The sequence below is a fragment of the Euwallacea similis genome, chromosome 20, assembly GCF_039881205.1.
Source record: "Euwallacea similis isolate ESF13 chromosome 20, ESF131.1, whole genome shotgun sequence".
NCBI lineage: Eukaryota > Metazoa > Arthropoda > Insecta > Coleoptera > Curculionidae > Euwallacea > Euwallacea similis.
The window spans coordinates 305,862-332,983 of record NC_089628.1 but is presented as its reverse complement, the minus strand read 5'-3'; the positions used below and the strand labels follow the sequence as shown (position 1 = coordinate 332,983).

The 27,122-nt window shown below is 36.8% G+C and overlaps 3 protein-coding genes across 9 annotated transcripts in view; all 3 read left to right on the top strand.

Moving 5' to 3' along the window:
* Window positions 1–13,200, top strand: part of Mical (Molecule interacting with CasL) — a 39,118-nt gene extending 25,918 nt beyond the window's left edge. Inside the window, exons 13-31 of the mRNA XM_066400308.1 lie at window positions 828–1,037; window positions 1,615–1,857; window positions 2,075–2,231; window positions 2,308–2,484; window positions 2,540–2,694; window positions 2,761–2,888; window positions 2,941–3,092; window positions 3,141–3,215; window positions 3,266–3,431; window positions 3,484–3,662; window positions 3,863–3,981; window positions 7,627–10,653; window positions 11,183–11,212; window positions 11,602–11,722; window positions 11,774–11,927; window positions 11,985–12,132; window positions 12,185–12,320; window positions 12,378–12,492; window positions 12,542–13,200. Coding sequence (XP_066256405.1) covers window positions 828–1,037; window positions 1,615–1,857; window positions 2,075–2,231; window positions 2,308–2,484; window positions 2,540–2,694; window positions 2,761–2,888; window positions 2,941–3,092; window positions 3,141–3,215; window positions 3,266–3,431; window positions 3,484–3,662; window positions 3,863–3,981; window positions 7,627–10,653; window positions 11,183–11,212; window positions 11,602–11,722; window positions 11,774–11,927; window positions 11,985–12,132; window positions 12,185–12,320; window positions 12,378–12,492; window positions 12,542–12,629 — 5,580 coding nt within the window. The 3' untranslated portion in view covers window positions 12,630–13,200. The remainder of the gene's footprint in view (window positions 1–827; window positions 1,038–1,614; window positions 1,858–2,074; window positions 2,232–2,307; window positions 2,485–2,539; window positions 2,695–2,760; window positions 2,889–2,940; window positions 3,093–3,140; window positions 3,216–3,265; window positions 3,432–3,483; window positions 3,663–3,862; window positions 3,982–7,626; window positions 10,654–11,182; window positions 11,213–11,601; window positions 11,723–11,773; window positions 11,928–11,984; window positions 12,133–12,184; window positions 12,321–12,377; window positions 12,493–12,541) is intronic.
* A 647-nt stretch (window positions 13,201–13,847) lies between these two features.
* Prpk (TP53 regulating kinase) lies at window positions 13,848–14,771 on the top strand. Its single transcript, XM_066400309.1, has one exon. It carries the CDS (start codon window positions 14,051–14,053, stop codon window positions 14,726–14,728), a length of 678 nt encoding a protein of 225 aa, XP_066256406.1. The 5' UTR covers window positions 13,848–14,050; the 3' UTR covers window positions 14,729–14,771.
* Window positions 14,772–15,644: 873 nt separating this feature from the next.
* HIPP1 (HP1 and insulator partner protein 1) lies at window positions 15,645–26,743 on the top strand. 7 transcript variants are annotated; one of them, XM_066400522.1, is made up of 24 exons: window positions 15,645–15,876; window positions 16,681–16,877; window positions 17,022–17,150; window positions 17,305–17,433; window positions 17,490–17,664; window positions 17,718–17,858; window positions 17,917–17,987; window positions 18,040–18,161; window positions 18,465–18,574; window positions 18,631–18,749; window positions 18,802–18,901; window positions 18,952–19,121; window positions 19,175–19,318; window positions 19,438–19,620; window positions 19,759–19,936; window positions 20,070–20,305; window positions 20,423–20,589; window positions 20,645–20,775; window positions 21,037–21,063; window positions 23,512–23,720; window positions 23,776–23,954; window positions 24,553–24,763; window positions 24,819–24,962; window positions 25,164–26,743. In XM_066400522.1, the coding sequence occupies exons 2-24, from the start codon at window positions 16,707–16,709 to the stop codon at window positions 25,299–25,301; spliced, it is 3,384 nt and encodes a 1,127-aa protein (XP_066256619.1). In that variant the 5' UTR covers window positions 15,645–15,876; window positions 16,681–16,706; the 3' UTR covers window positions 25,302–26,743. The 7 variants fall into 7 exon arrangements, with proteins under 7 accessions (XP_066256619.1, XP_066256618.1, XP_066256620.1 ...); XM_066400521.1 differs by having other exon boundaries at window positions 16,677–16,877; XM_066400523.1 differs by having other exon boundaries at window positions 16,671–16,877; window positions 17,920–17,987.
* The last annotated feature ends 379 nt before the right edge of the window (window positions 26,744–27,122 follow it).

Below are 27,122 nucleotides of genomic sequence, written 5' to 3'. Positions count from 1 at the left end.
GAAGACTGCCAGATTTGAGTACCTTCGAGAAGGGAAATGTACGTAAGTATATAATGGGCAAAGTCCTACACAAATGTGAAAATATAAACTATTTCATATAAAGGTAAATTCAAACTGAACATAAATATGGCCAGAAAAAAAGATCACATTTAACACATCTTGACGAGTAAATTCTCGCCTTTCTAGGCGTATGCGAAACGTCTCATTTCAAAAAATCATGCCCAGAAACGTCCAGTAACTGGAGGGAGCAGAAATGTTCGTTGCTGCATGGTGAATTGAGTGCCACAATAAGGGATTCCTGCAAGAAGTTAAGTAGTTCTCAAACGTGCACGCGGGTTCAGGAATGGTCAAATCAGCACGATTTTGAAGTGGAAAAAAGAAAAAAAGGTCCCAAAGGACGATCGGTTTGTATTTTGCGAATGTTTTGTGTTGAGAGAAGAAAATTAGGGTAAATCTTAGTTGATTGCGCGCAACTTGGACTCAGACGTTACGTCTGTGATGAATGCTCAAGTGAGAAAGAGGGACATGTGCGACGATGTGAAAGTCGAAAAGAAGACAAACATTATGAAATACGAAGACGTTTTCCAGTCCTTACAAGAGAACATGGTTGAATTAGCCCGATGTTTAAAAGAAGGCAAGCAGCCTCATTTCATCGAAGTGAAAACCAAAGTTAAGCCCGTATCGAAGTTCAGCCATATTAACATGAACTCTGTCTTTGTTCCTTCAGCCAATTTCTCGGTTATTATCAAAGGAGAGGAATCAGTACGTTCCTCTCATCCTTTTTATTTTCTTTGTTGGAATATTTCTTATCATCAAGTTTCTTGCAGGAATTGCCGGAAAGCAACAAACGCGGTGAATTTCTCTTAAAGTCCATAAAGATCAGCAACCATCAGCCCTCCCTCATCCCAAGCAACAATCAGCCCTCCAGACCGTCCAGCCGTCATAAACGGCACAATGACATCATGGTTCCCAAGCCCTGTAGCATAGACCGAAAACAGAGGAAGCGAAGGACGATGGAGAGAGTAGGACCCAGTGTTGTAAGTATTTTTTTCCTACAAGATTGTGCCGCAATTTAAAGAGTTATGATGTGAAGTAGTTTTAATTTTCAGCAAAATTGTTCTTGTATATGGCGATTTAGGAACAAATATGTATATTTTATATTGGTGAAATGAATTTTTAATAATATAATTGTGGGTTGACATTTATTATTGTTTTCACCGACAAATCAAGAGATTTATCCTTTTCTTGACATGTGGCGAGGGCATGGAAAAAAACTCTGGGTTAACGTAACTTTTTAAACCCAGCAATGAGCCTGAAAACACCTTCTCTGTCCCCATTAACCCAAACCTTTTTATCCAATTTACCCAAACCTTTTTATCCAATTTTCCAGATCTGCTCCAAGTGGTTCCTTTTTCTTATAGAAGCAATAATAGTAATGCCCCTCCTCTTAATCTTCGACATGTACGTAAACCCCGAAGCCTACATTGAGCGCCCCACTTCATGTATGGATTACTTTTGGTCGTATATACAATCTTGAAATGTATTTAAATTATAAATAAATAGTTCCTCAAACGTGGGTTGTTTTGTATTACTGTTATATGTTTTGTCCTGAAGGAGGAGCGGCAAAAAACCTTGGCAGAAATAGCCTCAAATCGCCAAGACAGACAGCAGAAGAGGAAGCAGCAACGGCAACGACAAACAGATCAGTTCTTAAAGAGTATGCAGATGCTCCACGCTAACTGCAAGCCCGATAGTTCCGAACCTTTCGAAGACTACTCGATATTTTTGTACCGACAAACTGCACCCAAGTTCCAAGATCGAGTTAAAGATTTAGAGAAACAGTTTACTTACGTTCCAGTAAGGAGAGTGTTGTGTGGATATTGGTGTTTAACTTTGTTTGCCTGTTAACTGCAGAAGAGTCAAATTTTTCCTAAAATTTGCACATTTACAAACCTTCTTAAAAAGATGAACGAGGATTGTTAGCTGAATACAGTCGAATAGTTTTGTGTGTTTTTAACTGCTAACATACCATAACAGTGTATTTTTATATGTGTTTATGAAATTAATTTTGCAGGATCACGATAGCAAAATTCCCGGCTTAAAGCCGCAGGCCAACACTAATGCCGAGGAAGATATCGCCTCAAAAATTAAGAGTTTGGAGGACAAATGGAGCAACAAACAACAGGCTGAGAAGAAACCTAAAGATTTAATGAGAGCAATCGGAAAAATTGGTAATATAGTAGTCTAAAAATACTGACGTTTTAGTGAATGTATTCATTATTATATTTTTTAACTTTTTATTCTTAGAAACCTCTGACTGGAATATAAAACAAATAGAAAAGAAAATACTAGAAAACAAAATGGGAAAACCCTCCACTTTGAACGCGGACAAGGAGCGAGTGCCTCGCTGGAGCAGGGAAGAATTCAAGGCAAGACAGACCAAAATGGAAAGAAAACATTTGGAAACTGAGGACGGCTCTGATGGTACATTTTCTATTTCAATTCTGGTTTCATAATATGTACTAATAATTACTTCTAGCCAAATATGCGGATATCGATCGCAACATTAAACAATTAGACTTGAAGCTCAAAGAGGGCACCAACCGGGAATTGGGCCAGAATAAAGTCGCATCCATCACTGAGAGACTTGCTAGCAAAGCCCCACAGGAAAAGGAGAAACCCGTGGAAAAACCTGTAAGGAAACCTAGTTACCCAAAGATTTAGTTTGCCAAAATAGCTCTTAATTTTTCTTGTGCATAGATCCAACTTAAACCTGTAAATCTGCCCATGCAAAGCGGCTCAGAATTTTGTCACTTCTGTGGTAAGCGCGTGTATTTAATGGAGCGCTTATCTGCTGAAGGCAGGTTTTTCCACCACGGATGCTTCAAGTATGCTTTCTTTATTAGTAAAGTTAAATAATTTTGAGGGGATTTTTAATAGGTGCCAGTATTGTCACTCGCAACTGCGTCTTGGCTCGTATATGTTTGACAGAGATGGCCAGTATGGATATAGATTTTTCTGTATCCATCATTATGGAATGCAGGGCGAGTTGCCTCGGCCTTCAAAATTGGCGAGAAAGGCTAGCCAAAAGGGTATAAAATAATTTTTATTATTTTTATATCTAAATTCTTTCTCTTTAGGACTAAGAGAGGCGGGGAGAAGTCCCCAGAAGAAGGTTTTATCTGGAGTTGCAGGAGTTGATCTTTTGGATAGAGGTAGTATAAACTCTTTTGCTTGAAATGTGTTCATTAACTCTTCATTTCAGTGCAAACCCCGGAGAGAATTGAATTTTCAAACCTTTCCGCTGGAAACATCTCCTCTGATCACGAGGAGGCGCTGAGTCAAATGGACGAAGACGAATGGACGGATAAGAACTTTGGAGCTTCCGCTAATGAGCTCGACGATAGTGACGATTCTTCGTCCAGTTTGAGGTCCGTTTTTTCGTTTTAATACACCTCAAAATGTTATTGAGTTTTCCTACAGTGATACTGATAGCGACGATGAGGACGCTTTTGACGATGCCCTGGAGCAGCCAATCACGAAAGAAGGAACCATGAAGTGGGCTGAAAGGCTTAAGAACAGTTACCGGAAAGGAAGGCATTCGGGGTCGGACGGGTATAGCAGCTCCGATCACAGCAGCTACTACGAGAATAGCAGTGATGGTACGTAACGACGTTCTTGATGTACAAAAATTGATAAATTTTGTTAAAAAAAATATTGTCCAAAATGGCGACTTGATCTTTTAACTTTTCAAATTCCTATATTTAAAAAAAATCAGCTTTTTGTCAGTTGAAATGACCCTTATTTTATAAATTAGTGCAACCTTTAACATTCCATAAATAACGTTGGAAATTTATTTCAGAATCGGACTCGGATACCGCGACCGAAGGCGAGGACGAAATAAGAGCCCGCGAACTCCGAAAGCAGGAGGTGCGAGTCGAACCTCCGGTAGTCCAAACGGACACGGGCACGGACACTGAGGTGAAGAAATCTCTTGACTTATTACCTCTCGTATCGGTCCCCGATATCTTGAACGATCACCACAAAAATCTAAACAAATCTTCTAGTAATTACTCTATTAATTCCGAAGTATTTAATAGTGCAGAGAGCGACTTGGATTTTAACATGAACAGGGCTAGTGCGCACGATCCTAACGTAGTAGTTGGAAAGTTAACTCTCTCTACCCCCAAAACTGACTCCAAACCTCCCACTAAATCCAGCCCCTTGGCCAAAAGCGCTACTTCCGACAGTCTCGCTTCCGGAAAAGTTAAGAGAAACTTCGTTTTACCCCCTAAAGAGCACCGCAAAAGCTTCGGCCAAGAGTTTAAGCCGAAATTTCAGTTAGAGCAACCACTTTTAGTGATCAGACGCACTCCGAGTAAGGTAAACCTTCCTAAAGAGATCAAACCTAAAGTGGCAGTTAATACCAAAATTTTGGATACAAAGAAATACTTTGGAACTCCCAAAATCCCCTTAAAGCCTTTGAAATTAGCCCGATCGGGGACTTGTGCAAATGTAGCGAAACCAAAAGCACCTAGATCTCCTTTGATAAAACAGAACAGCTTGCCTGAAACCAATCAAGAGATAAAAGAAGCCAAAACCAACGACTTTAACTTCGAAGTTAAAGATTCAGATTTGGCTGACTTAGACAATTACATCGAAGATTTGCTGGCTAATGAAGAAGAATTGAAGAAGCCCATAGATCCGCAAAAATATGTCTTCAAGCCTGAAAAAGACCAGGAAGAAGAAGATGTGTCGAGCAGTATTGAAGACCTCTTTAAAGCATTAGAGAAAACCACTGAACACCCCACAATGGAACTGCAAAAAGAATCTGACGATAAAGTGGAGGATCTACTTAAGTGGATGGAAGAGCTGGATCATCAGACTCCTGAAAGGAAGGTTTATAGATCAGTGAGCAATGTCAAATACAAGAACTTGGAAACCTTGCTGAAAAAGCCTCAAAAAGCAGATTCGATAATCAGCAAACTACCGAAGAACAATGTGGCATTCTTTGAGGCTATTTTGAAGGGCAAAGAAGTGCCTAAGGATAGCAGCAGCGAGGAAAACCTACTTGAGCCTCAACTGGGTCTCAGCCGATCTAAAACAGAAGTCAACTGCAATCGCAAGAGGAATCCACGCACTTCTGTTGATTTGGACGCAGTCAATAAAGTAAGCGTCAAAAATGTTCTTAAGAAGTTTGAGTCCATGGACCTCGAGGACGAACCCAAACCAGAGAAACCTGTTGCAAAAAGAATGTCTTTAGGAAACTTTAAAACCTGCGAGAAATCGCGGAAATTGCCTGAAGTTAAAACCAAGTCTAAACCCATAGTTGGTACTATAAAGAAATTTGAAGACACCAAAGAATTTAAACCTGTGAAATATCCAGTGAAAGAGCCGAAAAAAGTTTTGAGCACTAAGTATGACGACGGGAAGTCCTTTGAGGAAAGCTTGAAGGATTTGGAGAAGTTTGTGGACGAAACTATAGAGAACATCGGTAAAAAGACGCGGCCCAAGACGGGTGATCTTGGAAAGAGCAAAAGCGACTGGTGTGTCAACGTTTCTGTCTCCTCTAAGGTCAGTCCGGAGTTTTTGAAACTCCAACAACAAATGGCAGCTCAAGCTAAAACTGAAAACTTCGCGCAGGAACTAAAAGACTTCAATGAAGCGATGTCAGCTTTGACCGAAGACACAAGCACTAGCGATATCAGTCCCAAACCGCACAACTTCTCCAGAGCTGTAGAGTCTTCATCCGATTCCTCTTCCGAGGAATCACTGGAAAAGGTTGAATTACCTGAAAGCTCTATCAGCTCAGAATACAAAAGGGAAGCTCTTTTAGGGCAAGATTTTTCTAAAGCTATTGAAAGCAGTTCCGCCGATACTCCTTCTAAGTCGATCGAGCAAAAAAACGTGGAAGAATTTTATTCTAAAGACCATAAGTCTCAAATGGAGCAGCCATGCTCATTCAATTCATGTAAAAAGGAGGCTGTTCTGGGACAAAATTTTTCAAGGTGCATTGAAAAGGAGCAAAACAACGCTGAAGATCTTTATTCCAAACTCGATAAGTCTAAGAAAGAAATCCCATGCTCACCTCCAGTTCCTCGTAGAAGGAAACACTCTTTGCCCATAGCCCCCCCTAGGATTTTAAGGCAGAAGTCTCAAGAGCAAAAATTGAGCAATGAGAATTCTGAAAGGGCAAGATCCAACACTGCCTCTCCTTTAGTAAATAGAAAGAAAAATACAGGAGAGAATATAACCAAACCTTTGAGTACCAGAAGTACATCTGCCGGAAATTTAGACATACAAAAGGCTGTTGTGAAGTCTTTTGAAGTGCCTGGGCCCCAGAAAGTATCAATAAAAGGGGGCAAATCGCTGAGTAGTGAAAATTTGTCTAAATTTCCACCAAAATATGGCAGGAAGGACAAGGACAAAGACTGCTGCATCCAGTAACAAAGAAGACTAATTTTTTACAAAATTTTGTATACTCGCTTAAAAAGAGGCAGAAATATTCTGTCCATAAAAATTGGGAGTGAACCTGGCGCTTTTAATACCCATCCTTTTCAATAGTAGTTAATGCAATTCACTTTTGGATGAGTTTTGGACGTGGTGTATTTACTATGCAAGATTTTTGTAGTTTTTGAGATGATGAGTGTGCCGAGCGGGCTCAACAGTCACGTGTTAAAGCAATGGTTGGAAGGTAACTATATGAGAGTGAGTGGCCTTTTTCTATGTGTTAATCGAGCGTTTAATCCATTGCTCACGTGAGTGTTGCCTAACAGTTAATAGTTATTTTATTGCAGGATTATTAACCGTGTATTTGCAGTGGCCTTTGTGTTTTTAATTGCACGTTTAATTTCAGTAATGTAGTAATCAGATTTTAGCTCTAACATTACGTTTCACTAGGCATACATTTAGCAGTTATGAAAGAGATATTGCCAAGTTTCACAGTAAAATAGTTGTAAAATTCTGTCTCATACGCATCTACTCAGAATTTAATGTACCGTGTGATCAGAATGATTTCAAGGGTTGAGATATAGGCCCGGTTTCCTACATTTCTCGTTCTAACCTTTTGTTTATAGGCATTTTAAGCCTCGTTTACAATTATCATAATGGCTTTGCAATATCGCGCAAACTGTGAACACAAATTAAATGCTCCCATCCCCAAGGGTAGAACCTGGAACAGTTCCGTCCATCTATTACGTCTAATAGACGCGGTTGAAATAAGTAAGTCCCGCTTTAAGAGACCCATTGATAAGCTCGCACTTCGAGATTTCCAGCCTCAGTAATTTAGGGGATCCATTGTGTTCCTACTTTTAGTCCCCTCATTGATCGGGCTGAACCGTCATTCTGCCAATAGACCAATAACAGGCGTCACGAAAAGGTAAAAGAGGCGTAACCAACTACTCAATCCTCACAAGTGATCTTACGGCTGCTCCGAAAGTGGAAAATATTCCTCCGGCGAAGAAACCGGGCCCAAGTAGTCACTCAATATCTCAAAAAGTGCCAGTATGCTCAAAAATAAAAATTGCCGCTTTCTAGGGAATTTGATTCTCCTTTCATCTAACTTGTGTTATTAACCCCCTCTTCAGCAAAAATGACTAATTACAAACAATATCTTTAAATTTCCAGATGGTTTCTGGCGAATCCAGCTCGGACTCGTCCAGCGAGATCCACAACTCCGCCACGGAAATCTCCACAGACTCGGAATTCGCGCAGGATGACCCAACACCCACTCGCGAACTGCCCTCCATAGCCCTCGGCGACATATTCGTGACCAAATCGCGGGGTAGTCGCAAATCTCACTATCCGAAACGATTGCAGGTGACAGCAGGTTACATTGAGCAACCGCGCAACGGTAGAAAAACCGAGAAAACTAACCCGAACATCGAGCTTAAGCTCAGCCCTTTGGTACCTTCCACACCAACTTTCAGAAAACCCGCACCGCTCTTGGCTAGAACTGAGGGCTATGCTTTGAATCGCACGCAGAGCACTGGGGGCATAGCTGCGAAAGTATCTTTAGAATTGAAAAAGAAATATTTGCTTGGTGAAAGTGGCACTAATAGTATACAAAAGAGCGGCAGCGCTTCTACGCTTGACACTAAGTTTAAGAGCTTTCAGAACACAATTTCTGACTGTCAGAAGCTGCTGAAGCCAGCCTTGGAAGTCAGTCCTGGCATGCAGGTGTTTTGCAATAAGTTGGATGAGAGGCACTCACCAGTATCCCCGCAAGGGGGGTTTGTTTTGAGTGGAAAAACTGTGGAGTCCAAGCTCGAGTTGCCTCCTCCTGATATTACCATTACGACCATTAATGAGAATAAAGAGGAAGGCTCGGAGTCCCGGCCGCGCAGTCCTGCACATGAAGCTTCCATTGCGGTGCCCTCAATAGACTGGTCAAAACAGAACGATAGTCAATCTTCCGATAGTTTGTCTTTATCCGAATCTGCAAGCGAAAAAGCCCCCAGTTTTGATATCCCCAGAGTGGAGGTGCATTCGGCTAAAGAGAGCAGTGACAAAGAGGAAATGGCCTTAGATTCCTTAGCGCCAATGAACACCCCTTCAGGAGAGCAAACTAAAAGCATTACAACTGAAAAAAAATCTTTAAACCAACCCAAATCATTACCGAATCTAGAAAGCGTTTTACCGGAAATTCATAAGGCTTTGCATGTAAAGCTTCATAAGGAAGATTCCCCAGAGGACAACAAAACTATTAGCGGCAAAAGTTCCCCAGAAGCCACTACTGTTCTCACTGAAACGGAACTCTCCGACTGGGCCCGCGAGGAAAACGCCTCTGACAGTATTGAGTTGGACCTCAGCTCCGAGAAGAGGAAAACCATAAAAATTGCCCAATTGAGTGAGTTTGAAGAAGCCATAAACCATCATATATGCGGTAAAAGCTCCAAGGAAATGGCAAATAAGACTATTCTCACTGAAGCCATGAATAGCACTCTCAGTGGCAACTTGGATCATATCGAATATATGGATACTGGCACAGAGACGAGCAGTGAGGATGGTGTTGCTGATAGCCAAAATGGCTATGTTCTCTTTAAGAACGAAGAAGAAGACAGTTTAAACCTTATCAGCGAGTCGAAGGCTAAGAAGGAACTTGCATTAAATACCGGCTATTGTGAGGTAGTCAAGGACTCCTTTGGAGGGGAAATCATCGACTTAAAACCTGCAGACTTGGAGCGGTTAAAGCAAAAGCAGGCTTTAACAGATCATGAAGAGGATAGTTTGATTATAATGGAGACTGGCACTACTACTGAGGAGAACACCTGCAGCGACTCTACAGTAAAAAATATCACAGAAATCAAACCTTCAGCTAAACTAGAAAACCTGCAAAAGCAGCGTTTAGAAGAGAAGCTGGCGAAAGTCAAAGCTGAACAGGCACTAATTAAAGACCAAAAAGAAAACATTGAGAACAATTTACAATACGAAGAACACTGCCAGCGACTGCAATCTAAAGTGGAGTTTGGCAACGCCAGAGATTCAATTGACATCAGGAAGTCTCGCAGGAAAAGTAAATCGGATTCTCCACAAAAACCAGATTTAATACAGGAGGAAAAAGAGAGGCAAAGTCCTGCGAAGGAAATAACTCTGAATTTGAGTCCGGTAGTACGGCCTGACGTAATTTATAAGAAGGAGGACATAAAGAAGGAGAGGGATGTTAATAAGAAGTTAATAGAAGAGATGGTTATGAACAAAATGAAAGCCGAGAATAAGAGCTTGGAGCGTAAAAAGCGCAATAGAAGCAATATCGGGAATTTAAGCCCGAGCAGGCCTTACAACCTACAAAAGTCCAGTTCCTCCCTTGAAAAAAACAGTCCCAATTCTTCTAGTAATTATGCCACCCCAGATTTACTCTCCAACTCAGTCCAATTAAGCTCCAACGATAAATTCTCTACTCCGATGACCGGTTACACCCCAAAGCAAAACTCAAACAGACCATTAAGCGTATTTTCCACTTTAACTGACGTTAGAAAACTGCCGGCAACCCCTTTAACCAACCCTGAGAACTTCAGCATGCCTGACATTAGGAAAAATCTATTTGGAGATGCACCCAAAGCACCTCCTCGATACAACCGGCCTTCGGATGTTTCAAAAACTGCAGAAAAAATGAAAGAAACTGCAAGGGCTAGAGCTAGATTGCTATCAAATGAAGACCTGGGACTGAGCCCTGAAGACAAGATTAATAAATTGCGGGAAAAAGTCGGCAAAAAGCCCAACCTGCACATACAGGAAAGCATCGAATCTCTAGTGCTCAACACTGAAAGACGCAATTCTCTCCTCTACTCCAATGACACCCTCACCAAGAAGCGCAATAACTCGTTCAGAAGAGCCAAGAGCGGGGATTCAGATGGTAGTTTGAAGATTTCGGAAAACAACAATTTGTCGCTGAGGCCCAAATCCATTTCGGAAATACCGAAAAATTTGAGCGTTACGAAGTCGAAGGAAATGGAATGTGAGAAACAGATTTGCAAGTCAGATCCAAATTTGCTGGACACCAGCGAGAAGCCCAAGAAGAAGAGCAAAGACCGGGAGAGAAGGAAGAGCATCACCAAGCTGATTGCGGGGATTTTTACTAAGAAGAGTCCTTCCAGTGCTGGGGGAAAGGGATTGTTTGCAAAATTGTCGCCAAAATCGAAGGCGATGTCAAAGGTGAGTTTTGATTTCTTAGTGTGAAGCAAACTTGAGTGATTTAAACGATAACAAAAAAAAAATTTAAGAAGTCTATAAATGTAGTACATAGCGATGTAATGACAAAATGGCCTTACTGGGCAGAGCAAATTTCCCATAATTTATGAGATTTTGCTTATGAAATTCTCGCAACTTTAAACAGAAAGGGTCGCATCTTAAAAAAAATCCGGCCTGGTAAATGGAGACTTCGCCTCCATTTAACAGATTCTGTATCTTTACTGGTTCCTGAGATTCCCATACTGAGGCTCGAATTTGACCCCTATACACGGCGGACCAAAAATGTTATTTTGAAATTGTTGATTGGCGTATTGAAACTTTATTTGTTTAATGGGCCTTACACTTTATGGCCCCATTGAACTCAATACAGTTGTTCGGTTACTATGCATTGAACTTTCAACACTTTAAAATCATGACAAAAACCCTTTAAATCCTTAATGTATTTTTTTTATTTTTAAGCAATTCTTATAGTGATTTTATATTCTGATTTCAGTCCTTTACGAGTTTGGACTTGTGCAAACACGTAAGAATGCATCTTTTATGTTTGTGGTATTACCCTTTGTTGTTTAATGGATGCAAAAGTGTGTTTAGTGTTGTTGCACCAATATGCACTTATTTGGATTTTTTTTAATGCTAGTTTGCGTAGGCACTTGTTGTTTTGGAGTTTTACTAACATAAAGTATTTAATATTAAATTCAGTTTTGTGTAATGCCATATGTGGATTTTAGTAACGTATTTACCAAGGCTCGACCTAAACCTAATTTTCTTAAAATTTCAAATCCATTATGTCAGTGCTACCGTAATTGCTCGTTTATGTGTACTGTGAAATAATGTTTGTCTTTTGATGTAACTGAGAATGTTTGGGATTTGGTAACATAAAAAGACGAAAACGCAATTTAATTCCGTTTCTAGGAAGCTGTGATAGAGGAACCAAAACCCCGCAAATGCACCTCAGAGCTAGACGTGAAAAGACGGGAAGTAACTCCCCCTCCGATTCCACCATTGCCGCTCAACTACACCTTAAAAGCCACGGGTAAAACTTCATTGTAAAAATCATCAATTTAAGACTTATAGAACGTTTTAGATGAAAGCAGCGACGGGGAAATGCCGGATGGTAAATTCCAAGATAGAAGCTCCTGCGACACTTTAGATCAATCGATGGGCAATACCGATATGCCCACATCTGGCAAAAAAAGTGGCAAGTCTAGGAGACTATCCAGACAAGCTCAATTAAAACGGTAGAGACGTCTTAAAATAAAAAAACTTCCTCTTAATTACCATTAGTAACGTTTCAGGCATAGAATGGCTCAAGAAATCCAAAGAAAACTCGAGGAAACCGAAGTAAAAACTCGGGAATTGGAACAAAGGGGCGTGGAGGTGGAGAAAGCTCTGAGGGGCGAAGACGGTGAGCAGGGCGTTAGGGATGAAAGTGAGCTGTTACAGGTAATTTCAATGGGCTCTTTTTTAAGCAAAATTAAATTATAATTTTTCTCAGGAATGGTTTGATTTAATGAGAGATCGTAGTGAATTAAGAAGATACGAGAAAGAACTTATGGTCAGGGCTCAGGAGTTAGAACTCGAGGACCGACATTCAAGGCTTCAGTTAGAGCTACGCGAGAGGCTTGATAATAGTACGAGCTTCCTTTCCTCATTAATTCATAACACGGTAATTAACCTTTTAATTCCAGGTGAGAAAAAAACTGAAGAGGACCTGAGTATTGAGCAGAGCATCATCAGTGAGATGATGGACATAGTGGCGAAACGCGACACTCTAATAGCCGTCCTAGAAGAGGATAGGCTAAGGTGAGATGAAGTGCATTTAAATGATGTTATAGTAATGAATTACATACAGATACTCGCACGAGGACAAAGACTTAGAAGAACAAATGCTTGCAAAGGGATTGATGTTAACTCCGATCCAAAAAGCCACGGAGAAATAGATCGTATCTTAGAGAATATTCGTACCATGTAGATATTTTTATTTATTGAACTGTTTCGCATCTTCTATTGACTAACTTAGCGACTGTAGCCAGGGTAATTGAATATTTATAGGATTAAGGAGTACATATACTCACACACAAACACACACATACGTTCGTTTGGAATTGCCTGCTTACATATTTATTTATTTTGCTGTAGCTCAAACAATCTGTTTTATGTATGTACATGAATATATTACGTGCCTATCTTGTAACGTCCATGATTAACTTGAAAACATTAACTACTAGTCTTTATTTAAAATCGATATGTATTGTTTATTTACCGATCTTGCGTTTGGTTTAGAAATGCAAAATTGCTTAATACGAATTTATCCAGCGTGAGATATTTATTGACTTTTTAAGAGGATTGATGTTAACCCAAGAATATACCCGCCGAAAAGGCTCCGATTGTGATCGTGAATTGTATTTTTTGATAAGGAATTGTATAGAATATGTACAAAAGATTATTTTGTGAATGCGGAATTGTGTTATCTTAATTATTGTGTGAATAAAGCTTTTTTTACCGATCAAATTCTCGAATTTGTATGATAAATAATAACAGAATTTTTCGGTTTAAAAATCCTTGTAATAGATCAATACGTTCGGTGTGAAATCTGACTGCACATTCTCGGGCCCGATTTCCAGGTGAAATTTTATTATGTGATTTGTTCACGGTCGACTTGATTTGTTTACGACATACAGGGCGTGTTAAAAAAAATCCATTTGGACATGGCGCCGTATCTCGGTGATAACACAAGATAAAGCAAAAGTTTAAAAGAAAATGTTTTAGAGATTTTTTTGTTGCAATTCAGCAGCGTGCTCGAAATTTTTTTATCACTGCTGGTTTTTAGTTCTGACACAAAGTTGCATTTTTTTAATAGGACACCCTGTATATTATTGGTTCGTTGGAGCGCTCTCTATTAGCTAATTACTGTGATAGAAAGTGTGATATAAGTTTCTCTCTCTAGTAATTAATGAAATAACGATAAAAAATGTGCAATGTGTTACGTTTATTTACGTAGCTTACAATTTACAACTTGGAAGTACTGTATAGAACAAAAATAGTACTTCGGAACTGTTCCGAACTACTTCCACACCAAGATGAAAAACACCTATGTCTCTTAACCTCAAATTTCGAAAACCAAATAAAAATCTCATCTGATTTTAATTTTGCTCGACTTAACAAAATATCAAGGGAAAATTGTTTGATTTAGAATTAATAGTTCTTCTAATTGGTATTAACTGACTTAACACTCTTTGGGCCTCTTATTTCCAGATTCCCTATTCCTGTCCTCGGTGCCAAATGCAGTGCTAGTGCACAGTTCACTTAACGACAGCTTATCATCAATTTACTCCCCTTTTTCCTTGTCGTCAATTAGGCTATGGAAGGATTTACACTCATTAAACAAGGAGCTGAGGCACGACTCTACCAAGGAACATATTTAGGTAAACAAACCATTGCAAAGGAGCGTTTTCCAAAAAAGTATAGACACAAACATTTGGATGAAACCATAACAAAAGAACGTATTAAAGCCGAAACCAAGGTTATTGTCCGATGCAAGACCTTAGGAATTTCCACGCCAATGATCTTCTTCGTGGATTTTGATCGAAGGACAATTTTCATGGAACATTTCATTCATAGCATAGTCCTAAAAGACTTTATTGAGCAGACAGCTTTAGAAACTTTACTAGACTTGTCTATAATAATTGGAAACACATTAGGGAAAATGCATGCAGGTAGCATCATACATGGTGACTTAACATCTTCCAATATGCTACTTGTGAACAAGCACAATAAGGATGATTTCAGCAATTTGAAAGAGTTGAAGTTAGTGTTAATTGATTTTGGACTGGCACATATCGACCCTAGTGCTGAGGACAAAGGGGTTGACTTGTATGTGTTGGAGAGGGCTTTACTGAGCACCCATGTGGTGGCCGATAAAATATTCCCCAAGATATTAAAGGGCTATAAGGAAGGTTATAAGGGGGGGTTTAAGGAGGTGTTGAGCAAGTTTGAGGAAGTACGAGCTAGGGGAAGGAAAAGGACTATGGTTGGATAGAATTTATTCTTAAGTCTTATTGTAATTGGTTATTTTTCTGCTCTGAAAGGCTCTCGGAGGAGCCTCGCAAAATGGTTTGTAACTATGTCTTGATTTTGAATATAAGAAAATTCATATTTTTTCCATTCAAATTTTTATTTTTTTAAACTAAATTGGGATGGGAGGCTTAGGTCGCCAAGATTTTCTACTAAAATTATAAATTTTAACTTTTATTACTTAAAATGAAGTCAAAACACAGAAACCATCAGCTCAATTTGAGGATTCTACACATTGTTTCGAAAAATAACCAGGAAGATATTTAAATTTGATTAAGAAAAACTGAGGGATGCTGCTTAAATTTCTTCTCGGGTTTTCTCAGTACGAAAGGCAAATTTAAGATTTGTTTTCTTCAGAGGTATTAAGACATCGAGCCAATTTTAAATGACTAATGAAAATATGCGTCTGATTTTTCGGGGTCGCGCACCACGTTGCCACACAACATTGTTAGGCACGTGGATTTTCATATAAACACATGAGGTTATCCACAACATGTCTTTGATGTTTCAAGGTCTACTGGGGATATTTTTAATAATTATTTTACTGCATAAAGCGCTTTTCGTATTAAGGCAAAGTTAAAAATTGGAAATAAAATGTCGCAAAAAAATCGTTCTAGCTTAAATATTTCAAATCCGTTTGGATTTACCGCTCCAATAAAATGTTGCCGAAATCTTTACTCTAGCTGGCAAACAATTATGTCTAATCATTAGATTGTTGAAGTATTTGGAAATGTTTGTAGTGTACCTACCCCATTCTGGCTTACATAATGTTCGGTAATTAGATCCAGAGGTCTCTTAATATCAGTGCATCTCACTCTAGCTCGTCAAAAAGTGAGATAAAACATTGTTCTAAGCTTAATACTGAACCGGAAAGAAGAAGAAAGTCGATGACGTATTGTGAAAATGGCTGATATTGAAATGGCCGAAAGTAACTCCTGACTGTAAACTATAAGAGTTATTTCTTTATTACTTTTTAAAGTTAGCATAACAATTATTAGACGAATTTTAAGTTAACTGTGCAGACTTTCCTCTCAATTCCGGGAACCTTTACGCAGTGCTTTCAATTCGCCTCTTTGAGGAGGTATTTTACGAGGATCCATCGTCGGCAACGAGGTAATTTGTGGTGTTGATTTGATTGTGTTTATTTGCTTATTTAGTGAACTCATATTGCCCTAGTGCAACAATTTTTTTTACTAAGTACCGTTCAAAAACGCATTAAGCTTATTCAATATATTCCAGTATATTGAAACTATTTTAAATGTTTTGATCTCAATTTTAGTTGAGGGCACCACACAACTATCCACTATTCTCCTTTTAATAAACAACTAAACTAAAGCAGAGTCGTATTGAATCATGGCTTAAACTTACTGCATGTAAACTTGAACTTCATAAATTTTGATATCCATCACAAATACATTCCTGTCACAATAACAGCAATTTAACATAAACATTTTGTGTATGCATAGTATACAGGTCAGGCTTATCAGTGACAGTTAAGCTGTAATTCAACAATTCTTCAAGAGACCCATTCAGGAATCATGTAACACCTTGATTTGATATTTTTTGTGTTGTGTTATGATTAACAAGAAAGAAAAAGGCTTTACCGGCCTTGTGCCTAATAGATGTATATTGATAAGTAAAATTCCCAATTGTATTCACCTTCTATCTCATACCATTTTTAAGTTATTTACAAAAGTAGGCAAGTGCAAAAAGGGTAAACAAAGTGATTACCAAACTAAGTTCATACTATACACTTTTCTTCATAAAATGGTTCAAGGAAGCACATTCTATAGCATTAGAATATCTTCAAGAAACAGCCTGTATTTTAATCTATCCTTGTAAAAAACTTTACACATTTTATAATTTTGTAAAGAAGTTAATATCAACAAATATTAAAAATTTCATAGTGTTAGGTAGGCTCTGAGCAGCCTGTCAGATCATCCATGATGCAAGAACCAGGGGATACTTCAATCACTGTTGTGGAACCTCACGTAGAAACCTATGCCGAAAGCAATTTAAATGAGAAAAACATTGGAACTCAGTATATTTACACTACTGAGGGACAGTTGATCCCTGCAAATGATCAAGCTTCAACTATGGATTTGAGTTCACAGGTAAGTGATTATTTGTTATTTGTCAACTTGCATTCAGAAATTTCTTCATAACATTTCCATATTTTATGTTAGTTTTTCAAAGTTATTCATTTGTTTTTTTTTTTATTTATTTCGTTTTTATATTTTATTTTCACACAATTTTAGACTTATAGCACTACTCATGTCACTGAAGCACAAAACATACACATTCAACAAGTTGACTATCAATATGAACAGCAGTATGGGGATGATAATGCTCAACAGGTTGTTAATCAGACTGAGTATGTTTCAAATGTAAGTTTTATTTTGAAAATTGTTAAAATTGGTATATTTTTTAATGAAAAGTGCTATAAGTAGTTGAACCATAATTTTTAATCAGATTGCTTAAGTATTTTGATATAAAATTTCACGGTTTTCCAATTTTGTTCTTTTTGCGCTTTTTCTCCAGTCAACCACTTATGTAATGGAACCAGCTACTTATGCCCCTGAAACAAATCAAGAAAAAGCCATTACTGAGCAACAAACCTATTCATCTGAGACAACCACTTATACGTATTTTACTGCAACTTCAAATGAGGTATTTAGTATAATTTGATAAGGGTATAAACTTTAAAACTTAATTTTGAATCTCAGGGTGAGACTAATTATGCATCAAGCCCAACTCCACCTTCAGGAGCCTTATCTGCAGATCCCCTAAATAACTCAGAAAAAGAAGCAGATAAAATAGATAATGGTGTAACCCAACATAAAGTTGCTGAGGAACAAAAAGAACCTGCAACTGAATCAGTCTCAATAATTTTAGAACGAGGTAAGCCAATTATAAAAATATTAAAGTTTTTACTATTTCTTTTACTCACAAAGAGTTGGAGTCAAATCCTGCAGTTGAGATTGAAAATGCTGATAACATAGAACAAATAGATGAAACAGCAGTTAACCAGGAGATTGAGGAAAGTGAGATGGTTGAAGAAACCATTGAAGAAATGGAGACTGTAGATACTACAGGTTAGACTGTAAACTAGTAGTTTAAATTTTTATTATAATTGTTTATGGTTGGGGTTAGAAGGAAGCTCTAAAGAAGATGTTGGGGATGTGAATAGCAGTCAAGAAATTGGAGAAATTGTTGCAGAAACTGTGAGTAATACAAATATGTAAACATTGTAAATGTCATCTAATATTCGTTTAGGGAGTGTCGGCTCCACGTCCAAGAGGGCGGAAACCGAAATCCGATATTCCCTTGCATATCTTAGGTCGTGACGTCAATAAACCTGTAGAAAACTTTGTTAATGGGAAGACTCTCAAGCCCCGGTAAGTCCCAACAATGGACAATTATATATTTATTAGTTTCATTAACATGAACCGAGAATAGTGATTTCTTTTATAATAAATGGTCTTCAATGTTATAATTAACAACTATAGATACATTGTATTACGTCACCAGTCTCTAGGTCAGTGGTGAGTTAATGTGAATAGCAATCGAACATCCCAAATTTACTATTTATGCTAAAGCCAACAGGGAATTGAAATAATCAAATTTTTAACAATATTTTAATTTACAATGATTAGAAATTTCTCAGTTGTATTGAAAGTTAAATAATATTTCAAATCTAGATTGGGTGTTAAGGTACCTTACAGAAATCTGACCAGTCAGATTGTATCAAAAGCCGAAATTGAAAAGGAAATAATTGAAAGAGGAAAAAAGAAACAAGATGAGAAGAAAGGTATTGTATTTCGAGTGTTTATTTGCGCTGATACATAATGTAAACTTCTATTGTAGATATATCATTTAGTCGTCAACTAACCTCGAGGTTAACACAGAAAATTGCTCCTGATAAAAAGAATTCCAAAGCAAAATCGAGCAGAAAGGCCGATAGCAGCAGCACGAAAGTTTCTGACGTAAATTAATCAGTTGTATACCATTTAAATGAATGTAAAAAATACATTTTAGGACGAAGAAATGGAGGTAGACAGCAATGGGAACGAAAACAGTGAAAAGAAGGCATCTGTGGCGATCGATAACGATTCTGATTTGCTCGCAATACTTGAAGGTGCAAACAATAACCTAATACATTTCGTGATTTTAAAAGCTTGCTTAAAGGTGATGGCGATTCAGAGGAAATATCTACCTTAAATCCTCAAAATAAGGAATCAACGCCTAGTGATGAGACGAATCTGAAAAACTTGGAGAGGGAAATTGCACTGCAGCAACTTCAGGACTTACCATATCTGTCGCCGAAGACCAAATACGTCAAGAGCAACAAACATAAGGTTATATTTTTTTAGTATTTGTCAACATAATTTCATAGATTATTGATTTCTAGATGTATTCAAAAGAGCGGGTAAGCAGTACATCAGAAGGGAAGGTTTCTTCGTCGACTGATAAACTGGTTCCGTCCACCAAACCACAAGGCCCCAAGAACCCAATTAAAGCCAATGCTTTGAAGTTTGATGAACCTCAAATCAAGGTAAAAGGTTAAAAAAAAATTAATTTTGGATACAAATTAAATATGGTAAAAATGTTAATAAAGATACATCTTATTAGACAATTTAACGTAAAGAAAAAGTTTCATATTACATTTACTAGGTAAACGTGGCCTTGAAAACGTATTCCCGAAAAAGAAAATCTAGTGAGGGTGTTCCTGATTCGACTCCGTCGCCATCGAAGAAAACCCATGTGCCTTCAACTGAAGTTAAAGTAGAGACTGCTGGAGCCGCTTCTAAAAGTCCGGCTTATGTCACAAAAAGTTCACGAGTGATTAAGAAAAAGGTAAAAATCAAAGTGTTTCAATTTTCTTTTAAAGCTTTCTTACTTCCACCTAGTATATTTTTTACCGTTTGGAGGACATTGTCTCACCTGTTTCTGACCGATTAAATTCAATTTATTATACTATACAATTTTTTTAAGGTAATTTGGGATCCGGATGAAACGATGGCTCCTAGAGCGAAAACTGCTGCCATCAAGACTGATTCGCCGTCACCGTTAAAGATACCCCAAAAAACCACTTATCCAAAAAACGAGTTTAAGTCAGCTGACTTGCCAAGAAAGTCAGCTGCGGATGTAAAGTCTAAACCCGAGAAGAAAGGTATTTTTTTATTTAAACAGAGGAGTATTTTCTCCTTAATTTAAAAGTTATTTTTTCTAAGTTCTTTATTCACTTTGTTTATATACATATAGTACCATAGTTGTGTCAAAATGTGTCGTAATCATATTTTTAGTCGATGATAAACTTTCCCCTCGGAAATTAGACAACGCAGACAAAAAACACAGTCCTGAAACGTCTAAATTGGCTTCAAAACAGAAGAAACCTAAATCAATGTCTGAGGTTGATAAGTTGCTAGGAGATGAAGGGGCCATTAAAATGTTATATGATTTAAAGAAGAACCCGATTGAGGAGAAAAGAAGAAAGACTGTTATGGATGTGGACAAAACTCTAAAGGATCTGGCCAAAAAGGTAAGATTTATTTGAAAATTTGTACAGTGTGGTTAGTATAGGCATAAAGATCAGGTTTTTCTATAACCGTCGGCCCTAGATTAATTTTTTCTACTGCTCATTAAAACGGTCTTTCAGGCCAATCAAATTAAATCCGATCTAGTGAATACGACTTCATCAGAAACTCCGAAGTCTCTGAGGAAGAAAGAGGCGGGAATTTCGCCCGGTTCATCCTCAAAGTCGACTCCTGCTCCGACGCTGCTGCATCTCGGGATAACTAGGCAGAAGTCAAAAGATTCCGCAAGGTGTGAATTTAAATTTATCACGGTTAGAAATACGTGCAATGAAATTTTGTTGCAGAAGTTCCCCGCCACCTTCTCCGGGATTTTCTTTTACCAATGAAACTTCTTATTTGGTGAGGCGCAGGTCCAGCAGCTCGATTTCGAGTGGCGAGGACACCAGCGGAAGCCTTGATTTCGACGGCAGTGAAGGTAAGGAATTTCTGACTATTTAGTGCACCGAGTTAATGTGTTAGTTTCAACAAGTTTCATTAAAAAGTTCTTTACTACCATTTATGAACAAATTGTAACTGTTAAGGAGCTCGATTCTCGAAATAAACTAGAATGTTTTCCGTTCTGGAATGACGTCAAAACGGAATGCCAAATTAGGTCTGCTGTTTAAATGATTATTTGTATTTTTGTAGCAATTTTTTATAATATTTGTATATTTTATTTTTACGCTGCTTCTCAAAGACGATTCTGCTGAATCTGATTACGTAGGTAAGAATAAGCTGGCTGAATTCTAGATCAATTTGATCACTCATCGCTGTGTTTACATAATAATATAATTTAAAATTATACAGAGTGTTCCTGAAATGACTACAACGCTTGACGAAAAATTCCTGAACCAAAAATAATACGTTCTAGGCAAACTTATCTATATCTAATATTGCTTTGTTTTGCCGCTACAGAGCGTCAAAGTTCTCAAATTAATATCGTTTTTTCAAAATTGCTAAACGCTTTTATCGATTTTCACCAAGTTTGGAGCTAAGAGTTACTACATAAATTAGCATGTTTTGACGTGAATGGGATGTCTTTTTAATGTGTGGAAATATTAAAAATGGTGCAGTGTTTCAAGAATTCAATTTTTCTTCTTGAAAAAAATTCAATATTAATTCCTAAAGAAAATTCTCAAACCAGTTAAAGTTTCACATTAATTTCGACTTGAAGCAGGTGAATACACAGTTGAGACTTGAACCATAAAAAAAGACAGTATTAATTCTTGAAGTTTTAAAAATCTTTGAAGCAGCTCAAGTTACGATGTCATTTTTCGCGCAAATCCAAAGATGAAGATGAAGAATAGAAAGATGGTTCTAAGTGCCTTTCAAAAGAGGCACTACAAAAACCTACAAATAATTTTCACTTTCAACGAAAATTCTAATTACGTAATTTTTAATGACCTGACAAAACTTTCATGCCAACCACAAGAAACAACAATCAAAACTCACCCCTGAGTACCAAAAGCATGAGCCAGGATCATGTCAGCAACATCCACTTTCACTCACTAAATGACAGTAAAATGCCGCACACTTTCACTTGCTAAATCATGGATGTACTAACGGCATACCTCACGAGTCTTTAGAACAAAAGAAAATCCGATTATCCCAATTATTAGTGCAACGCGCATTACGAACATCTTGTTCATCGCCGCGGTAACATTCGAGTGAATCATCTACGAAGTGATATCGGTACGAAAACGTACAAAAAATTTACAACCTGCCTTTTGTAAAGGTACAACCGATCGGTCTTCGAAACGATACGCGATAGGAAGTAACATGTGATGTTTCCAGATTTCGTAAAATGGGGTAAAAATTTCGAATTCAAGGCAGTAGTTTTAATATGCAAACATACCCTGACGGAATAAAAAATACTTTTCCTATTGCAAAGAGAATTTGATCGAAAAAGAAGCCTGAAGTTTTTCAAGAACAATACTAGTTTAGAATTTCATACGGTATTAAATACGCAATATTTATATTTAATATACTTATAAAATAAAGAAAGTCCTTATCAATCTTAATATTTTGTCTCGGTTTGTTAAAAACTTAACAACCTCGAGGGCTGTGTACTCTAAAAGCTTATAGGTTAAATTATCTCTAAAAAAAATTATTAATAGCACATTTCTGACTTATGCAGGCATCTATTTCAATATTTGCAATAAATATATAATATAAACATAATTCTACCTCTCGATTCACTTCTAAAGACTTTTTTCGCATTTATTTTTATATTGGGAATTTTTGGGAACTCGATGAGGAATGGGTTTCTTTGGTACCTTCTACTTTCATGGATATTCTACCAATTAACTGGGATGGCCAACCATATTTTTTTCTTCTCAATTTTCTGCGTTTTTTGGCATTGGTATCCTCAATAAACATTATTTGGATTAAAACTACCTGTTTCTCTAAGTTGTCTTTCAATACTTGCAAAAGTTTGATAGCTCAGAATTTTGCGATTTGGATATTTGTTATGACAGACTCTGACACTCATACGTCCATTCCCTCACAGAATACATATTCTAGAAGCATGTCAACTTTCTCAGTGATAGAATAATATTTCATTTTAGAAGATCAAAAATTAAACAATTTGCAATAAGTTCAAGTTCGATCAACAACAATCATAGCAAACACTATCGGTATATTAAATGTACGGGATATTTATTTTATTGTTGCGTAGGAAACGCAAAAATCATTTTTTACGTCGTTTTCACAACAACGATGAATTGCAACTTATCGTAAATATTTCTTTTGTAGAAAAACTGTATACCTGGCGAAAATTTTACAAAAGACAAAGTTTCAAAAAAGACAACTTATGGCAGAGAAAAAATTTAAGTCATTCGTACAGGGAATAACTAAAATACAAATTTTTATTTAATATTTTTAATGTTTTCACACATTAAAAAAATATTTCGCTCATGTCAAAACACTCCAATTTATGTAGTAACTCTTAGTTCCAAAATTAATGAAAATTGATAAAAATCGTTTAACAATTATTTTGAAGAAAACGACATTAATTTGAGAACTTTGGCACTCTGTAGGGGCAAAACGAAGGAATATTAGATATAGGCAAGTTTGTCTAGAACGCCTTGTTTTTGATCAAATGTTGTACAGTAATTTCAGAGACATTTCGTATAAATATATGTGTTAGTGATTTTTTCTATTGCATCAACAGATAGATTATCAAAGAAGATTCCTGTCAGCACCACAACCGACCCGCTGAAAATTAAAAGACCAAAACGGACACAGGAAAAGGAGAAAGCGCAAAAACGGGCCGAAAATCGAATAGGACAGTTCAACACCTTCACTATTAAGAAAATCAATAAGAGCATCATTATAGATTTGCACAGTGAGAGTAGCAATAGCTATTACTTCACCTCGGAAGTGAGTTCCAATTGCAGTGATTTATAACATTGTATAACTTGGTATATTTTCTAAGCTTTTAAGCGAATTAACTACCGCGTTAAACAAGATATCTACAGAAAAGGATTGCAACGTGGTGTTGATTAAGTCAAGCAAAGAAAGCATCTTCAGTGAAGGTCTTGATTACAGGTCGCTTATTTCGGATAAAGAAGGAAGGAGACAAAGTAATGCCAAAGAACTGGCAGTCTTAGTCAAGTAAGCCTATGTTTTTAGCACGGTTCAAGCTCAGGTCAGATTAACTACTGATACTAATTTTTTGTATTTTTTTTTGTGTGAGGTCGATTGGAAAGTGACTCATAAGAGTTGATAGACTCAAAACAAGTCTTGACCTTGTTCCAGTTGATCCCACAAAACCTGGAGATTGCTTGTCTCAAAATGCATTTTACGAAAGTATTTTTTTGGGTTTTCCACAAAACTTTAAGTGGATGCAGGGGTTTGGTATAATAATAACAGACAACTGTCTTGCATTTTTTGTTAAATTAATATTACAATGATGGTGGAACGGTTTAATGTTTATGAAATATTGCTGTTGATTTGAGCCGATCTTCGCTCATGAATGATTGTTAGGCGATCAAATAAGAATGACTTGATTATATTTATATTATTCTCGTTTTTTCAGTTATTTCTAAAAAACTGAAATATTTTAATTTCTTTATTTTTTTTTTCCCAGTTATAATTGATAGATCACTTTTACTAACAATATTTTCTTCAAATCTCCACGATCAACAGTCATTCATATTTGGCGACCCAATATAACTATTATGATTCTCTCTACATCAAAATTGATTTTCAGGGACTTTTTAAGTACTCTGTTAAAATTCCCGAAAGTGTTGGTAGCCGGAATTCAAGGACAATGTTCAGGGTTGGCAGTAACAATGCTACCGTTATTTGATATAGTAATTGCCAGCGATGATGCCACTTTCAACACTTCCTATGCTATTTTAGGCAGTGTCGCAGAGGCGGGCTTCTTATTGACAGTTCCCTATGTAGCCAGTTATGGCCTGGTAAGTTGGTAAATAGTTTTACGTAGAAGTAGAGTTAGCAAAAGTTGACTTTAAGGCAGGAGAATTACTGTATGCCTCGCAGACATTGACTGCTGATGAGGCCTGCAGGCGTGGACTGATTTCGAGGCTGTGTTGGCCTGAAAAGTATCAAGATACCTTGAACAGTACGGTGGCGGCTGTTGCTCAAGGATCTAAACAGGTAATTACATAATCTTTTTCATATTAAACGTACGGATTTTCTTCTAGATTTTCATTTATAATTTATTATATTTGTTGATAGTCTGAGAAATGCAGTTGTACCAGATGCTGATAAAACATTCACAATTTCTGTGATTTGATTCTTCATTATTTATATAGTGCAAATATCCAACTTGTAATCAATTTTTCATTTTTCTGTTAGAGTTTGGAAGCAAATAAAAGGCTCCTCCGTTCCAGTTTAGCCGAGAGTTCAAAAAAAGCCTTGGATTCTATGGAGGCTGAGCTTGTGGAACATTGGACCAGCAGCGAATGCCAGACTAATTTCGCAAACATTGAATAATTGAATCCTTTTATTTATTGATCGCTGGAGAAAGCTCCAACTCGAGAGAATATTTCTTTAAGACAAATAGAATTTAGCATAATATATTTGGGTATTTAGACGATTTTTAGTCGCAAGCAAAAAAGCTAAAACTACATATTTTTTAAGTTTAAATAACTTTATTTTAACCAGAATTTCCTAATGAATACGAGTACAAACCTTGCTCTATTTTAAAATTTAAACCAGCATGAGGCTGTTCCTTTCCTTATCAGTTCGATATAGCAAAAAATTGCAACTACTGTGTAAAAGGGACTCTGAGAAAGGAGACTTGCCTGAAATGCAGAAGATTAAGAAACTAATATCAAAATTGCGCAATGATACTGCATGTTCCAGATTTCATGTGACAGCAACTACCTCAAAATTTCGTAGAGAGAGAAGCATGGTTTAAATGCAAAACTTATAAGATAAACGGAAATTAAATGTGAAAATATACAAAGAGTTTCATTTAAAAGAAAGAGTTGAATTCTCTTGCACTTTTTTAAGACACGCCATACGTTTAAACATATGTCCAGCTTATACTTCTGCGAATATCTTATAAATTTTGTGTTTAAATTGTTCTTCTATATTTATGAGGTTTTCAGATCATTGCTGTCACATATAATCTAGGACACCCAGTATAGAGCCAGATTCTAGTGCTACTTTTATATGAAGATATTTGGTAAGTTGTGAAATATTGTCTCGTAATTAAAGCCAAAAAAAACAATTGTGCAATGTGAGACATTGTTTAAAGAGAAAAAAATTACCAAGTGAGACGTGTACTTGATTAAGTGGGACAGGAATAACATGGGGGAAAAGTATTCTTTCCTATTATCCGTTTCTTTTTTTCATAACAGATGGAAAATATTTTTTCATCAATAATTTAGTTAAGATAAACGGGGTATTGTGTGTTTCCTGGTAATTTATTTGTATCAAATAACATTCAGTTTCGATCATTTTAAATCTTAAGCACCAGGGCCTAACGTAAAAATAGTTTTTCCATAAAAACATTACACGAATGCATTGACGTTTGGTCTTTGCGATGAATTTATGCACTTTGAAATGCTTCGTTCATGTCTTTGATTGTACGCGAACGATAATTATTTAATTGAAAGTTTTAAAACTTGTCCTCACGTTTTTAAATTTCGCGGTTTGTATTACAGTAACAATTTTTGTTCTGTTATAATAATTGAACAACATTTGCTAGATTTACAAAAGGAAAATTTGTCTTATATACAAATTAACAATATTTTAATGTATAAACAATAACTTTTTTATCGTTTTGTTGTAATTACATATAGTTTGAAGGTAGAGAGCTTTTGTTTTCCTTCTTTGTACGCACGTATAGTATTTTTTCGCGATTGATTAGTTTGATGATTATTGTAATGTTTATAAAATATATTAAATGTTCCAATTAGTGGCATAAACTCGTATCATTTCTTCTTACAAAATTAATAGCCCAAATACCTCGAACAAATTCATTCATTATTCTATACATTATGGTTTATTAATTGCGTCTAAATACATTAAATTTATATTCAATATGCTTTTCTCAATTTAACAGGATTTAGAATATATCTTGTTTTAATTAACACGAGTTGTTAAACTTTTAAGTACTATCGTTATTCCGTTGTAGCTAGGAGCTCATTAACTTATTTATCACAGCACCTTCGCCAAACTATAATAATAGGTATTGCATTAAGTTGTCAAGAAGCAGAGTAGGAATTATGATAACAATTGTTTTGACTTAGAGAAACTTTGCCTCTGGATTGAAGGACTGTATAATAAAACGTTTCTCTTGCACTT

What these genes read in the sequence shown, in the direction of transcription:
- Prpk (XM_066400309.1), top strand. Translation starts at nt 14,051, where the DNA reads ATGGAAGGATTTACACTCATTAAACAAGGAGCTGAGGCACGACTCTAC.
- HIPP1 (XM_066400522.1), top strand. Translation starts at nt 16,707, where the DNA reads ATGATGCAAGAACCAGGGGATACTTCAATCACTGTTGTGGAACCTCAC. An exon ending in GGGAAGACTCTCAAGCCCCG is followed by an intron (nt 18,162 to 18,464) that starts GTAAGTCCCAAC and finishes TTTCAAATCTAG; the next exon opens with ATTGGGTGTTAAGGTACCTT. An exon ending in TCAAGAGCAACAAACATAAG is followed by an intron (nt 19,122 to 19,174) that starts GTTATATTTTTT and finishes ATTGATTTCTAG; the next exon opens with ATGTATTCAAAAGAGCGGGT.